This window comes from Thamnophis sirtalis, unplaced genomic scaffold (assembly GCF_051295495.1).
Source record: "Thamnophis sirtalis isolate CommonGarterSnake01/CBP01778 unplaced genomic scaffold, rThaSir2_p1.2 scaffold_15, whole genome shotgun sequence".
NCBI classification, from domain to species: domain Eukaryota; kingdom Metazoa; phylum Chordata; class Lepidosauria; order Squamata; family Natricidae; genus Thamnophis; species Thamnophis sirtalis.
The window spans coordinates 23,183,432-23,200,974 of record NW_028261395.1 but is presented as its reverse complement, the minus strand read 5'-3'; the positions used below and the strand labels follow the sequence as shown (position 1 = coordinate 23,200,974).

General features: G+C 43.6%; 1 protein-coding gene across 2 annotated transcripts in view; it reads right to left on the bottom strand.

Moving 5' to 3' along the window:
* VCL (vinculin) overlaps positions 1-17,543 on the bottom strand; it is a 93,024-nt gene that overhangs the window by 6,554 nt on the left and 68,927 nt on the right. Inside the window, exons 16-19 of one of the 2 annotated variants that reach the window (XM_087702331.1) lie at positions 16,176-16,478; positions 13,890-14,014; positions 10,900-11,085; positions 2,551-2,778 (exon numbers count right to left, since the gene is read on the bottom strand). In XM_087702331.1, the coding sequence (XP_087558457.1) occupies positions 2,551-2,778; positions 10,900-11,085; positions 13,890-14,014; positions 16,176-16,478 (842 nt within the window). The remainder of the gene's footprint in view (positions 1-2,550; positions 2,779-10,899; positions 11,086-13,889; positions 14,015-16,175; positions 16,479-17,543) is intronic. The other variant, XM_087702332.1, reaches the window with a different exon arrangement.

The following is a 17,543-nucleotide window of genomic DNA, read 5'->3' as shown; positions in this document are numbered from 1 at the left end:
TCTAGAATTCATCCATTAATTGGTTAATCCATTGACTAACATTTCTTTCAATGTATAACTCGAAGAATTACCAATTCTTCTTTGACAAAATGAACTATTTTCCTCTTGGGGGGAAAATTAGGAAAGTCACTAATCTGTATTTAAATGTCTTTAAAAAACAACTCTTGTTTTGAGTCACTGTTATGATTAATCATAGTTTGCTGCTGCATTCAGACAAAATGAGAAGCTGTGATTACTTGATAAAAAAGAAATGAAAACTTTTCCCTCCTCACAGTTGCATGATGGAGGGGAATGTAGAACAAACAAGGTAACTTTTCCCTTAATTTGTTGTGCTAAACCAAGCTTCATCATGACATTATAACTCTGAAGCTTTCAATGTTCAATCCAACCATTATCAGCTATTATTTTGTGAATAAACTACATGTGTCAGGTAAAGATAAAGATTCCCCATGCACATTATGTGCAAGTCATTCCCGACTCTAGGGGGCGGCGCTCATCTCAATTTCAAAGCCAAAGAGTCAGAGCTGTCCAAAGACATCTCCGTGGTCATGTGGCCAGCATGACTAAACGCCGAAGGTGCATGGAACGCTGTTACTTTCACACCAAAGGTGGTCCCTATTTTTCTACTTGCATTTTTACATGCTTTCAAACTGCTACGTTGGCAGAGCTGGACAAGTAACGGGAGCTCACTCCGTTACGTGGCGCTAGGGATTTGAACTGCCGACCTTTCTGATCAACAAGCTCAGTGTCTTAGCCACTGAGCCACCGCGTCCCCACTTGTGTCAGGATTGCCATTCAAATGAAAATGTCTGTAAGAATATTCAGAGCAGTGTGTTCCTTATGTTAGAAGAAAGGATGCCGTGTTTGTGAGAAGACAGATGAGTGAATATGTTGAAGCAAACATACGGAAGTAGAAAAAGCCATCCCATCTTTGGCATGCAAAATGTTGTGATTGTGTAATGAAAAAGACAATATATGTGGTGCTGTTTGGAGAAAGAAATTCGGATGTGCCTTCATCCTTTTACATGTCCCAATGCAAAATTCTGAAAAGCTCCACTTCGGGATTATTGCACATCCAAGCTCCTGTTAAACACATTCATTTTAAGGGGTACAAATGAAACAAATGCAACGTAGCAATAGACACGAGTACAAGCCAGGATGGAAAACATGGTTTGTTGTTTCTGCAAGTGCACTTAAGCCAGTCCAAGTGCCATTGGCCATCTCCCAACCAAAGAAAAGCCATGCCCCCTTCTGGATGGTCGGGGAGGAGAACCGAGACTGACGGGTCCGTGGGAGGCCACTGCCACAAGAGGCAAGGGGTGGCACCTGCCTTGCCCAAATTGCTCTTCAGGGAGGGGGCAAGAGAGCCCGTGTATTCACAATCCCACCGGTGGTTCTCCTGCAAAAGCCAAACTTCCCCATTCATTTCAGCTAAGCCTTGCCCTGGACCAGGGGTCCCCAGACTTGGCAACTTTAAGACTTGTGGACTTCAACTCCCAGAATTCTGGGACTCGAAGTCCACAAGTCTTAAAAGTTGCCAGGTTTGAAGACCTCTGCCCTGGACAGAAGAGAATTAAGCCGGATTACACTCCACCGTTGCCCGTTATGCGTGGGCGATGCCATTTGAATTTCATGCCATTCACCCAGTTTTCCATTCACGAGTGCAAAAAGAAAGAGAGAAACTAATTTCCAATACATTACACACATCCATACACCACACCTTCAGAGCTGCCCGGCCACACGTTTATTCTTTGCAGCATGCTACTCTAAGGAAGTGAGAGAGAAAATAATCCAGCAGAGCTTGGCAAACTCCTCTTTGGTGCTTAGTGCTAGCAGACCATTCCCGTCATAAGCCACAGATCTTCCCCCCCATCTCCATGAATAAGCCAGCTGAAACACGAGAGGGCAAAGTCTGAACTTAGCAACTTAAAGGCATTCAGCAGAGCCTCTCCAGCCCCCCCCCCCCCGTCCAAAACCTCCTCCCCTCCGTCACAGCCTCTCTCTGCCCACAGGACCAGCTCTTTGGCAACTGTGCCATTCCAAGCCATTCCTTGTCGGAACAAAAGTTTAGTAGAAGCTGTTGATCAGGAGGCAGAAAGCGCAACGATGCATGTTAAATGACTTCAGGAGTGGCAACCTCCCTCGCTCGTCTGGAAGTCTCCGAAAGGCAGCGAACAAACGATGGCTTCACAGGTAGTCGTGCCCTCCTTCCTTTGGTTCTCTTTTACGTAACCACCGGCAGGTGAGAAAGACAGGTAAAAGGCAAGGGAGGGCAGTATCTTTATTCAGAAAAGGACAGTGAAGGGTGAGCCGAATGAAGCTTTGGGCTGGCCATCAGCATGCCTAACAACACTTGTGAAGCCACACGGTTTCCCTCGACCACAAAAAATGCAGACAAACTTGAATCCATTCCAAACTTTGAAAAAAAAAAAAAACATGGGGAAAAAAAAGGCATGGGATCCGCCGAGGATCAAGAGTGATGCAAATGTGTCAAAATGGCCGGATGCAATGCAGATCAGTCGCCATGGAGGGGGGAAACGGAGGAAATACCTTACTGGACCACTTGGTTGCTTCCCGGTGCAGAGACTGAGCAGCGGCTAGAATTGGCTGGTTAACAAGCTGGTTGGTTGGCATGAGCAGCAGCTCAGGCTCGTAATCGTCTTCCATGTCGGAGGGGAGGGTGAATTCAGCTTCTGCTTCCTCCTCCTCCGCCTCCTCCCGGGCTACACCTAGGCTAGCCTCAGCGGGGGCTTCCTTACCCCCACTGGTCACTTCAGGCTTTGGTGGACAGGGAGGGTGAAGAAACAGGGACAATTAGTATAAGACGCAGGATCTGGTCAAAGAAGCAAGAACCAAGCCCGTTTAGAAAACCTCTGGTGGGGGTGGGGGGCGACGGAAGGACGGCGGAGGGATGGGGAGGTTGACAAAGGGATCTGGAAAACTAGAAACACCTTCGAGAGGCGTTTGGGAAGACATGATTTTATCCTTTTCCCTCCTTAATGGGTGTATTCTTCCCCACAACATTTCGCCTGGCAAGACAATAATGCCGCTGACAAAGACACAAAGGAAAGGCAACACTTAAAGCTGACAGAGAGGTGGGCGCGAATGACATGGAGGGGCCCAACTGACATGGGATCTCAGCCAAGCAGAGGATGCTATGAAGGATGGCAATGTGAAGAAAAGGGCAGCTTTGAGCCAGGAGGCCAAATTCACGGTGACTCCCCCCTGCCAAAATCCCTCTTAGATTTGATGAACAGAGTTGGAAGGGACCTTGTAGGTCGGTCATCTAGTCCAAACCCCCGCCCAATCAGGAGACCTACACCATCCCTGACAAATGGCAGTCCAGTCTATTTTGAAAGCATCAAGTGATGAAGTTCCTACAACTTCCGAAGGCAGCTTCTATTCCATTGGTTGATTGTTCCCACTGTCAGAAAGTTCCTCCCTCCTTTCCTCCATCTAGGTTGAATCTCTCCTTGGACAGTTTCCATCCATTATTCCTTGTCTGGCCTTCGAGTGCCTTGGAAAATAGCTCGAGCCCCTCCTCTCTGTGGCAGCCCCTCAAATATTGAAAGGATACTATCATAACTCCCTGGTCCTTCTCTTCTCTAGACTAGCCATGCCCAGTTCCTGCAACCGTTCTTCATATGTTTTAGTCTCCAGTCCCCTAATTATCTTTGTTGCTCTTCTCTGCACACTTTCTAGAGTCTTTATATCATGGCGACCAAAACTGGATGCAGTATTCCAAGTGTGGCCTTACCAAGGGATTATAGAGTAGTATTAGTACCTCCTTTGATCTTGATTGTATCCCTCTGTTAATGCAATTTAGGATTGCATTGGCTTTTTTGGCTGCCGTTGCATACTGCTGGCTCATATTTAATTAGTTGTCCACTAAGACTCCAAGATCCCTCTCACAGTCACTGCTATTAAGCCTGCTTTCACGCAGTCTATATGTGTACTTTTGGTTTTTCTTGCCTATGTTTAATTTAATTTAACAAAATTAAACAAAAGGTTTAACAAAAGGAAAAAAAGAACTGTCTCAATTATTTCATCATTGTATTTATTTTCTCCCCTGGTCCTTCTCTTCACTAGACTGCTCATCCCCAGTTCCTGCAACCGTTCATTGTATGTTTTAGTCTCCAGTCCCCTAATCATCCTGTTTGCTCTTCTCTGCACTCTTTCTAGAGTCTCAACCATCCTTTTTACAGCGTGGTGACCAAAACTGAATGCAGAATTCTTTGTTAAAATGAAGGCAAGCTGCACAATTGCTTCCATGCTTGCTCATCTAAACATCCTTTTCAGAGCCAGGGTTAGGAGAGGTTGCTGATACACAGAGCACCATGTTCACTGCTGTCCATCAGAGGAGTGCAGGACTGAACAAACATGGGCATTCTCACACACACCCCTCCCAGGGTCTTGATCCAGCCATGGAGAAGACAACGATGGAGAGCATAGTACGATGGAAGGAGGAAAGAACAGCCCACACCTCGCCCCCCTCCCCCGCCCAATAAGAGAGAATGGGCGTTAAAGGACATTAATCAGTCTCCACTATTACCTGACAGAAAGTGATGTTAAGCAGCACATGTCAAAGCAAATCTGTTAGTGGAAAGTTAATGACATGGAGCAAGATTGTTTTGCCACAATGTTGTTCTACAAAAATCCGAAAAGGGATTTAAATCTTTTGCTTCGGTATCCCAAATCACATCCCAAAGTACCTAAAATGAAACAACCCAGTATTATTGTAGCAACCATTGCAGTGATAGCTCATCACAGAACAGAAGGCTGGAAGGAAGGGACAAAGGCAAAATTGACTGTTTTCAAGGCTCTGAGATTCAATCATATTTCCACTGTTATTTAGTCCCTCACTATCTTCATGGTGGTCCTTATTTCATCCAAGGCTCCGGTTCTGTGTGCTAAATTTGGCATTCTGAAAGAATAAAACTGCTATTTTTGTGTGCAAAGATACCAGCAAACTCCAAAATAAATGTGATCCCTTTTGAATTCATCTTTTGAGTCTCTTGATTAACAAGATGGGAGTTTGTCAACAGAAATTCCAGCGGGCTGCACCGTGCCTTGTTCTTCCACTGGGAGTCAATCTGACATGTTTGGGGGGAAGAGAATAAAAGGAATGATTAAACTGAGAATTCGACCTCTAGAAAGTTTATTTCCAACTCGTCTTCTCTGCGCTTCCAGCCATAAATTTGAGGGTGGGTAAGTGGCTAGGAAGGAACAAGTGTCTTCAAAACAAGACACACGACTGCTCAACATATAGAACAGGGGTGTCAAACTCAATTTCAATGACGGCTGCATCAGGGTTGTGTTTCACCTCAGCGGGCTGGGGTTGGAGTGGCCAGGGTGGATGGGGCCAGCTCAGCATCACTCCTGTCGGGAGTGCCTGTGGTGGCCTAAGAGCTCTGCCTGTGAAAATGGACTCCGTAGCTCCGTTTTCGGCTGCCACAGACTCCTGCAACCCTCTGCCAGTGAAAATGGAGTTTGGGAGGGCCGTGTGCGGTCCAGGGTAGCCCTACGAGCCAGATCTAAGTACCACACAGGCCGGATCTGGGCCCCGGCCTTGAGTTTGAACACCCCTGATATAGAATATCTATTTACTTGGGTCATTAATGTTCAGTGACCTATGAAACCGTAGTTTCAAGAGATTAAGTAAGAAGATATATAATCACTAAAAGATATATATCTACAATTAGTTGCTATTTGTTACTGCTACTGTTCAGTCAAGATTTCTAAGCAAATCTGAACTGCATTTTTCTACAGAGATCTGATTATGCTATTTGAAGATGACCAAAAGAAAAAGAGGTCAAAATGCTTAATGTTTACATTTAGATGGTAGCAAAGGTTAAATTAAGATTTTTTTTCAATCCAATCTTCATTATGATCATTAACCAGAACAATAGAGTAGGATTTGAAAGGGTTAAAGGAAAGGACAGCAATATGTTGTTCAATGTAGACTTCAGAAAAATCCAATTTACAAAGGTTTACTGAGGGAGAAAAGGTAATTGACACTATGAGAAAAACCAGCAATATGAGTCAATGAAGTTCTCGCCACAGTTCTGAAAATTATTTCGTTGACCTCTTTTTTCATGATAGCTTGATTACCATAGAAAGTTGTCAGAGCTAATCAGTGTGACATATTATTTTTAACACAGTTTCAATCTGTGTTGATACTTCAAAAGTAGCAACTTTTACCTACTTAAAAGAAGACCCTTTTAAGAAATAGGCACTCAAGAGAAAACTTAACTCTAAATTCAACCTCTCAAAGTATCAGCTTGTTTTTTTTTAAGTTACAAAATTTCAAAAATACTTGCAGAGTCACAGGCAAGATTAAATTTCAAATTTTGCACTAACTGTGGGCAGATTTGAAGCCTCATCCCGAATTCCAGAAATAGCTCAGATTTTCCAATGTGGGTCTAGAGCAAATTTTTTTTAAAGATAGAAATAGCATTTCCCACAATCTGCCTTGAGGGAAAGGTGGGTCCTTCAATTTTTTTCTCAGAATGGACAAATCTTATCAACTTCCATCTTCATAAAGGCATTTCATTTTGCATTTTTTTAAATAAATGTGCAAAGCCCTTAGCTGTTTTTAAGCTCTTTTAAAAAAAAAAACTCATAGTGTTTTGCTTTGGAGCAGAATGTGATTTGCAATGATAATAATCCCAACCCACAACCCACAAAAATACTATTTTTCTGCAACAATCCAGGAACAGAATTTTCGCAAATTGTTAATCAGTTTTCCCCTTTCAATAACCAAGATTTTCAAACACTGAAAAAATCATAATTAGGATAAACCAATTTCGTTGTATTTAAGTACAATGACAATAAAGATTATACTTAGTTGCAGAGATCAATATAAATTGAGGAAGATATGTCAATCACTGAATCCAACATTTTTCCCTTCCCTTTTTGGTATAACAACACCATTTGGAACACAACCGATTTCAGAGAAATATATCACAACAACAGCTTTGCAAAGACCCAGAATTCAGCCCCATCTGTTTTATCCAAGGAAAACAAAAATCCACTCTGGATTGTCCCATTTGTCTTCTAAAATAGGCAACTTTGCATTATATACCCCTTGGTTTTCATGCTACTAAATTTCATCAGCAGAAAATATACCTGTAATATTTCAGAAAATTCATTTTTAATTGTTACGAGGAGGTTCTGTTCTAAGTTTCTAAAAAATCAAAGCCTGTGTTTAATAAAGTAGTCCTTTATAAGAAAAGGGGTAACAGTTATCATTTACAGCTTGACAACAGTGTAGACCAGGGGTCACCAACCTTTCAGACACTAAATTCATAATTTTAAATCCCATGGGCCACTAATATGAATATGGAATGGGATGGGGTCCTTCAGGCACTTAGCTTGGCCATCTGTTAGCGAGAGAGGCACACGGGATCAACCCAAGGTTTGCTGTCCATTGCAGCTAGAAATCTCAAATGCGGGCAAGAATGAATGTTTTTCTTATAGCCAGCCCGGGCGCTAGATCAGCCCCGACAAAGTTTCACGCACCGCGCACAGAGGTACCTGGATTTCCAGGGAGGGAGGGAGAGAGGGAGGGAAGGGCTGGAGCTACTAAACAGGCACCCAAGCTAAGTGCCTAAAGGACCCCACCCCATCAGCAAGCGGGAGTAATTGCTTCGGTAGGCCATATCCAGCCCAGGGGCCGTAGTTTGAGGATGCTTGATTTAGTGCAATATTAAAAATTCAAATATTTTTCTGCGGACCATCATAATTTTCTCACGGACCACCCGTTGGTGACCACTGGTGTAGACAATGAATGAAAAAACAAAACAGATTATTATACTTGCAAATGTCATCCTATTTATTATTCTAGCTAGCCACTTTATGTTAATTCTTAGGTTGTCCCCAATTTCTATACCTTCTCCATCAACACAAGATTTAATAGTAGTACAATATCTGAGAAAGAAACTAGGGTCTAAAATAATAAACTATACGATTTCCTGATTTCAAGCAAAAACTAGTTGCATATTTTAATGCTCATTTAGGATAAATAATATTGTTTTGAGAAACTGATGAAGTTTAGATACATTATAGGCCAACTGGGGGACAAAAGGAGAGAAGATGAAAAACTTGTTCAGATTATTTTAAGCACACGTCCTGTATTTCATGTGAGTAACTTGAATATTAACATCTGCTGGGCTATATACATCGGCAAACACCGCATCTTCTAGACTTGCCACTTTTTAAAAGGAGGGAGAGCATTAAATCTTACAGATATACATTGCGGGATGCATCTTGCCTTGGGAGGGGCTGTCTTGACAGGAGGGAGGGGAAGCTCAAAGACAGACAAAATAACTTTGCCCTGTCCCAATTCTCCATTCTTTCCTAGACGGGCATACTAGCTACACTGGAGTCTCTCATTATCCTCAGGGGTGGGCTGCTACAGGTTTGCCTGGGTTCGGGACAACCCGCAGCTAATGTGATGGCCAATTTGGAGAGTCTCCAAATCCCACCCCTGGCTGGTCCTGCCCACCACACCCTGCCCCTGCCCCCACCACTCCCAGGAGTCTCCACATGGCCCATTTTGGATGCAAGATAAGGGCAGGGTCCACACGGAGGCTCAGGGAGGGGGGAAAACAGGCCTCCCGGAAGGCCTCCAGAACCCAGGGGAGGCAGTTTTCACCCTCCCAAAGGCTCGAGGAAAGCCTCCGGAGCCTGGGGAAGGTGAACCACCCCCTGTGGTGTAGAAGGCTAGGTCACTCCCAACATGGCCACGACCATCCAGCAATCAAGCAGAGAACCCTGGTTATCTTCCTTTATCTGTCCTACTAGCCTATCTCCATCCATGTTCTACCAATTCCTCCCTCTCCCTCTCCCTCTCCCTCCCTCTCTCTCTCTCTCTCTCTCTCTCTCTCTCTCTCTTTCTCTTTCTCTCTCTCTCTCTCTCTCTCTCTCTCTCTCTCTCTCTCTCTCTCTCTCACACACACACACACACACACACACACACACACACACACCTAAAACTGTGTTTTATCCTTTACTCTGCAGCTCCCTGCAACTTTCCACCAGGGAATAAAACAAGATGATCAGGCTACCTAGGAAAAAAATGGAACATTTCTTTCTGGCCTCAGAGGGTCCATTACACATAGCAGTGTGCATGGGGAAAACTGCATTATCAAACCCTATAAATCAGGGATGTCAAACTTGATTTCATTGAGGGCCGTATCAGGATTGTGTTTCACCTTGAGGCGATGGGGGGGAGGGGACACTGGAGTGGGAGTGGCCAGGGAAGGCATGGCCAGCTCAGCACTCATGTTGTGGGCACCAATGGTGCCAAAAAGGCAACAGTAAAAAATATTGGGTTTCTGTCTGGATGGTCTCTTGTGACGAGCCGAAGACAGAGAGTGGAAATGTGACCTTCCTCCCATATTTGGGCATACCAGGGGTTGTGACTTTAAATATATACCTCTCACCCTGGCTGGCTGATAAGGAGTCAAGCTTTGTAGCTCAATGGTTAACACATCTGCCTGAGAGGCAATAGAGCACAGGTTCGATTCCCAACAAGGGTATGGCTAGCTGATGAGAGCTAAATAGCTTGAAATAGATCTATACTAGTCTCCCTTTATTTATTTATCAGCATAAATATAACAAATGTAACAAAAAGGCAACAGTAAAAAATATTGGGTTTCTGTCTGGATGGTCTCTTGCGAATATATATATATATATATATATATATATATATATATATATATATATATATATATATATATATATATATATATATATACACACACACACATATATACATATACATATACATACACACACACACACTTCATTTTCTCTTAGGATAGTTGATTGGTAATATCTATTTTTCTGTGCTTCCCTGAGATTTTTTTAATTTTAATTTTAATTTTTTTACAAAATGTCCTAATACAATGCTATATTTTAAGGCACCATTTCAGTGTCTTTGGGTAACATATGAAAACACAGCCAGAGGAAGCTTCCAGGGTTCATGTAGCTTTCTAGCTAAAGGTAAAGGTTCCCCTCACACATATGTGCTGGTCATTCCCGACTCTAGGAGGCAGTGCTCATCTCCATTTCAAAGCCAAAGAGCCAGCGCTGTCCAAAGATATCTCCATGGTCATGTGGCCAGCATGACTAAATGCCAAAGGAGTACAGAGCGCTGTTATCTTCCCACCAAAGTTGGTTCCTATTTTTCTACTTGCATTTTTACATGATTTCAAACTGCTAGGTGGCAGAATCTGGGACAAGTAACAGGAGCTCACAGTTACATGGTGCTAGGGATTTGAACCGCTGAACTGCCAATCTTCTGATCGACAAGCCCAGCAGCCACTCAGCCACCATGTCCGTTTCTAGCTCTTTGCAAAATAATCAAGCATTATTGTTTTATTTTGTTCCATGTACTTCTCCTGTGGAACACTGCCTGGAGTCTTATAACTGAGGCCCATCTACAGGTATTGTGAATAAGTAAAAATCTATTTAAAGAGACAGTATTCACAAACACACACCCCAAAGCAAAATGTAAGCTAGACTCTATCATTCCTAGGGGACAGAGGGGAGGCGATTTGATTCAAATTGAGATCCCTGCCTTGTTGGAAAACATCCAATGGATCCTTTCAACAGTCACCTCCAAGATAAAACTTCAAAGGGGGAGAATCAGCACCAGATTCTTTGCCTGCTTCGTGTTCTGACTTCTTGTTCTTTCCGATTCCAGAAAAATCCAACAGCACAAACACTCCCAAGTTCACACACCCAAAGCAAGACGAGAAGGAAACAAGATCTGGAAATGGTGGGAGGAGAAGAATTCTAATCTCCAGTGCAGAATCCTCCTTGAAGGGCATCTTCTAAGTCAGCAAACTAAGCCAAGAAACATCAACCCAAAGATCTACGCTAAGGACCTACCTTGCTGGACCATTTTCTGGCTTCATCGTGGAGCTGCCTGGCAGCCATCATCATGGGTTGGTTAAGCACCTCACCAGCCTTCTGTTCCGGGAACTCTTCATCCTTCTCTTCGGGGGGTGGGGGGCGAGGAGGAGGGACCTCCCCTTCAGGCAGGGGGGGCTTTGGAGGAGCATGTTCATCAGTGAGCTGTGGAAAGAAGCATTTTGGGTTTCAACAGCCGGATCCATAGCAAATTCCACGATGGACATGTTAATGCTTTTGGCCTGTTTACAACAGTAATCCCTGTTGTTAGTTGATGTTTACAACAAGAATCTTATGACTCAGAAGGCTGAGGGCAAAGTGAAATTTTACTTTGTGCACATTTGTCTGCAATTATCTCCTAATCCTTAAGAGGCATCTCCTTCACTCTTCACTGGGGTTTTCCGAATTGCTAACTTGCATAATAGTGAGGCCTTTGAACTCTGGTGCTGGAGAAGACTCCTGCAAGGCGATCAAACCGGTCAATCCTAGAGGAGATCAACCCTGACTGCTCTTTAGAAGGCCAGGTCCTGAAGGAGAAACTCAAATCCTTTGGCCACCTAATGAGAAGGAAGGACTCCCTGGAGAAGAGCCTAATGCTGGGAAAGACTGAGAGCAAAAGAAGAAGGAGATGGCAGAGAAAGAGGTGGCTGGATGGAGTCACCGAAGCAGTGGGTGTGACTTTAAATGGACTCCACAGGATGGTAGAAGATAGGAAGGCCTAGAGGAATGTTGTCCATGGGGTTGCGATGGGTCAGATACGACTTCTCAACTAACAACAACAAATAATATTTCTAGAATGCTTCAAACAATTTCAACAAAACTTGGTACACAGATGACTTACTCTCTGGAAATAAATACTGTGGGAGTAAGGCACCCCTAACACCCCTAGGGAGGGGGTGTTCTGTTAAGATACAGCCTGTTGTGCCTTAAAATGATTTAAAATTACTGTACTGCCCTAAAATGGCTTCTGCTGTACAATGTAGTGGAGTTGCCATGGTAACGGCTTCAGTCCTCCACAAGAGGGCTCCCTCTGGCAAGGGGGAAAATCCAACATTAGAAATTACATTTGGTCAAGACATTTTCCACCTATAAATAAATACCCGGGCAACACCGAGTTATGAGCTAGTTAAAATTAAATTATTGTGCTAGCCATGTGTTATATTAGCACGCTAAGGGAGAAGCAAACAGCCAGAATTTCCAGGCTGCTCAGATAGAAATTTATTTCCTCAACTGAACATTTTCATTGCAACTACAAGCAGTTTTTCATTTAAGACCATTTATTTAGCGTTGAAAGTTATGATGGTGTTTAAAAATATGACTTAGGACTCATGCCTGTGCTTATGATGGGCATAGCATACCTATGGTCACATGATCAAAATCCAGGCCACTGGCATGCGTTCTCAATGGCTGCAGCATCACGTGATGCCGTTTACGACCAACTGATGCTACTCTCTTAATGACCACATCTCTTACGTGAAATCTTCAATATCTTGATAAACCATAAATAATTCGCTTGGCAATGTCTTCAGTATCTTCATAAATGACCTGAATGAGACGGTCATAGAAGGGGAACTCATCAAATTTGCAGATGATGCTAAACTACCATCCCAGAAGACAAGGTTAGGATCCAAAAAGATCTTGACAGAATTGAACAATGGGCTCTTTTTAACAAAATGAAATTTAATGTGGAGAAAAGCAAGATTTTACACCTGGGCAGGAAAAACCAAAGGTACAAGTACAGATTAGGCGAAAACTGGCTCAAAAATAGTAATTGTGAGAGGGATCTTGGACTCCTAGTGGACAGTCACTTTTAATATGAGCCAGCCATGTGCGGCAGCAGCCAAAAAAGCCAATGCAATCCTAGGCTGCATTAAAAGAAAGATAGAATCAAGGTCACATGAAGTTCTAGTACTACTTTACAAAGCCTTAGTAAGACCATACTTGGAATACTGCATTCAGTTCTGATCACCCCAATGTAAAAAAGATGTTGAGATTCTGAAAAGAGTGCAGAGAAGAGCGAGATGAATTTTTAGGGGGGCTGGAGGCTAAAACCTACAAAGAACGGTTGGGTATGTCTACTTTAATGAAAAGAAGGACTAGGAGTGACATGATAGCAGTCTTCCAGCATTTGAGGGGCTCCTACAAAGACTAGGGGGTCAAACTATTTTCCAAAGCACCAAGGATGAGAAGCAATGGATGAAAACTAATCAAGGAGAGAAGCAACTGGGAACTAAGGAGACACTGCCTAACAGTGAGGACAATTAACCAGTGGAACAGCTTGCCTTCAGAAATCATGGGTGCTCCATCCCTGAAGGTTTTTAAGAAGAGACTGGGTAGCTACATCTGAAAAGATATAGAGTCTCCTGCTAAAGCAGGGGCTTGGACTAGAAGACCTCCAAGGTCCCTTCCAACTCTATTGTTCTATTGTCCTTTGATGGAAGTTCCGGTGGCCAGAGGTGAAGGACTTTCTGCAATCCCAATCACCAATTTAAATCTTTTAAAAATAAACCTGTTCCACTTTTAGACAGCTGGCTGTGTTTTCTATTTAGGAATATATTTACATCCTCTAGTGTAGGTGTGACCGTAAGCACCGAGTGGCATGCATTTCGCAAATTGCTACTTTCCTTAACAAACCATACAGGAGCCAGATAGTGCAAATCAAGAGTCAGAGAGAAGCCACAGAAATTACAATTACACCCCAAAAACCTGTTACAAATTATTCTGAAAATGGAAAGGAATACTGTGATATCAGTGTTTTTGGAATCTAACTTAGATGCCAAGTGATTTAGTTGTGCAATACAGTCACACAACCCAGAAACACACAAACATGCTCTAAACCAGTATTTTTTCCAATCCTGGAAGTCCACTCATATTAAAGTTGCCAAGTTTGAGAAACCCAGTTCTAAACAGACAGCTGCAGATTCAGATTGTCTTCTTCATCAACAATGCTAATGCTAATGGCTCCTTACGTGGAGTTGCTCAAGGTCAGGAGGAGGAGGGGGGAAATCTGGCTCCTGGGGCTGGAAGGCTTCTCGGACTTTGGCTACAGCTCCAAGAATCCTGTATCCAGAGTCAAGAAAGTTCTTCTGCAAACCTGGCAAAAAAGAGAGAGATTATTTTAAAGTTTTGCTACCAAAGTGCTTTAATCTAGCAGTTAACACTAGCTTTGGGCAGCAACTTGGCACCACCTGAACCCAAAACATACAAAACTCTCCAGAGATGTTAAGAGACTCAGGAGCCAGGGATAGTGGTAAGATAAAGAAACAAAGCAATTATTAAACTTAATGTAGGAGAAGGAGTTTCAGAACCTGGAGGTTGGAGTTAAATGAGGAATCATTCTAGAATCCTTACGTAGTCACAAACAAACTAAATTCAACTTTCCTTGAACTGACCCTTATTTAACTCCAAGCAAATACTAACAGTTGAGAAGACCCCTACACATAGGCTTTTTAGCAATAAATCAATTTAAGGGGACCTTCACATGTGGACTTGATCTTTTCCACGTGACTGTGAGGGTTCCAAATAACATCCAAAATTAAATCAGAGTCCAAGGCAAAGTATTGCTCAAAGTTCCAATTCATTAAGACAGCCATGTTGACACATCTGGGAAAACCCGAATCTGAAAGCTTCCCGGTTTTCCCCACCCAGTTGAAAGTTTAAGATCTTTCCCCCACACCCATAAGTCCATCACATGGTCCAATCTCCCACTGCCATGCTGGCAGTTCCACCCATCCAATTCCAGTCAAGTGCAGAGGTGCAAAAGACAAAAGATGACCTTGGCTTTCTAGAAAGGATTTTGTTATGGCTACAATTCTAAAATTCTGAAACCCATTAAAACAATCAAAAACCATTAAAACAATAAAAGCATCCTGTAAGTACAGCCGTGATGTTAGATCCACTAATAGTAAAGAGGTGTAAGCAAGCCGATCACACAATCCAAGCACCCACTCTGGGGAACACTGCCCAGTTTTTAAAGCCTTGTGAAAGGCCAACAAGGTCGGGGGGGCTTTAATTTCCATGGGGAGACCATTCTACCAGGCAGGGACTACAATAGAGAAAGCCCATCTTCTGGTTCCCGCCAGTCAACTCTTTGGCTGATAGCTGCAGCTGGGCCAATCTGCTGGATCGAATTAGATGGGTAGAAACTTGGGGAAAAAAGAAGTTCACTCACATAACATGTGTCAGGGTTCCAAGTAACACCCCCAACAAAAGAAGACTCCGAGTTTTGAAGTTCCTCAAAGTTCCATTTTATTAGACATGTCATATTGGCACATCTGGGAAATCCCGAATCTGAAAGTTTCCAGGTTTTCCCCACCCAAAAGAAAGTTCAAGTCCCTGCCCAGCACCCACATGTCCATCACATGGTCCAATCAGGCACCGTCCAAAACTGGAGATGCCTCCCAGGTGCAGGGAGAATGTCCTTGACTCTCTGAGAAAGGAATGCTATTTAGCAGAAGTGGGTTCCTACTGGTTCGGCTGAACCGGTAGTGCTTTGGCGGCCTGGGTCGCGGAACCAGCAGAGATCCAGGCCTGTCATGCACCCGAACTGGTTCTCCAGGTAGCACCATAGGCAGCGTCATCTTGGTTTTTTGCTTCTGCATATGCGCATAACATTTTTTATTGCACTGCGCATGCGCACACAACATGCAAAAAGCACGCGCACGGCACAGCCACGAGCAAACCTCAAAGTTCTTTTTATCAGTAGTGACTGCCGGAACCCACCCCTGCTATTTAGACTATATATTTCCCATACTCAGTGGTGAGATTCAACCGGTTCGGAGTAGTTCGGGCAAACCTATAGCTCTGATCATCAGCTGAGAGCGAACCAGTTCATCCCAACAATCAGATGAGCCCGCCCGCCAGCGCTATTTTCCTACCCTTATCTTCTCAGATGATTTGCCCAGCAGAGTGGACTGCTGCATGAATCAGCTGTGTTACTCCTCCGAAGAAACTCGGAAGTGAAGATTTTTTTCAAACTGCACAAGTGCATGCATAATCACTGAGCCGGTTGTTAAACCAGGAGGATCCAACCACTGCCCATTCTCCATATAATCGCCTTCCCATTTTCCCATAGCATTGAATGTGAGAGGCCAGAAGGCCCAATGCAAAAGATGGCTTCCAGGCCTGCCAACTTGGTGACGCTTCTTATATTGCACCACCAAAGCAACCCCACAAGTTGCCAGAAGCTCCCCACTTACTTTCTAGGAAAGAACGTCAAAGGCCAGTGGTTGGAGACAGCCTAGCGAAACACTCACCAGGGTCAGAAATGTTGCCTGCCACGGCTTTTGCATCCATCACCATCGGCGAAATGGTCTTGCTCAGGTCATCCGAGGCGGCTTTAATCGCTTCACGGAATTTAGGATCTTCGGAGTTTTCCACCTCTTTCTTTGCCACCAGCAGGATGCGGTTAGCTCGCCGGGCAATGCTGGTGGCCCCTGCCACCAGCATCTGTGGTTGAACATTGGCCATTGCTACTTTACATTTGTCCAGGTCTTTTTTAATGGCTTCTTCAGAGGCATCCAAGAGGGATTTGGTGTCAATGGCTTCGTCTACTAAGCCTGGAATGGAAAATTCAAACATTTTACCTCTTTTTACATACCGTATTTTTCAGAATATAAGACGCACTGGAGTATAAGATGCACCAAGGTTTTTAAAGAGTTTTAAAGAGTTTTTTTTTTTTAAAAAAAAGTTTTTTGCACTCTGCAAACCTCCCCAAAACAGCCTGTTTTCCACAAAAACAGGCTCTTTTTTCCCAACAAAAGCCATGAATAGCCTTTAGGGGGCTTACAGAGTGCTTCTGGCGGATGGGGGGCCACAAATGAGCAAAAAATGGCCCATTTTTGTGAAAACTGGCCCTTTTTTTGTGAAAACTGACCCTTTTTTTGTGAAAACTGGCCCGTTTTTCATTTTTTTAAAAAAGGGCATGGATAGACTTTAGGAAGCTTATAGTGCTCCTGGGGGCTGGGGGGGGGTTAAAAATAATCATTTTTGCTCATTTCTGCCCTCTCCAGCCCCCAGGAGCTCTCTAAAAGCTTCCTACAAGCTATACAGGGCCATTTTGGTGAAGGAGGTGGGGTTTGAGGAGGCAAAAATGATGTATTCAGTGTATAACACGCATCCAGATTTTCACCCTCTTTTTTGAGGGAAAAAGGTATGTCTTATACTCCAAAAAATACGGTACATGCATCACCCAGGGTTGCTCAAGACCGAACTCATCATATGGCTCAACAAGTTAGACCAGGGGTGTCCAACCTGGGCAACTTTAAGATTCGTGGACTTCAACTCCCAGAATTTCCCAGCCAGCTTGGCTTTCTGGGGAATTCTGAGAGTCGAAATCCACAACTTTAAAAATTGCATAATATTCTACCATATGGCTTCTACCATACTGCCTTAAAATGGCTTCTACTGTACAGAATGTGGAGTTGCCATGGTAACGGCTTCACAGTATTCCACAAGGGGGTTCCCTCTGTAAGGGGGAAAATCCAACATAAGAAATTGCAGCAACGTTCATAGAAGGAGGGCTGGGATAAATAAATACCGGGACAGCGCTGGGTTATCAGCTAGTAAAAAATAACCCTGGACCATGGAGAAAGTTTGGATGGAATTTCTAAAGGCAGAAAAGG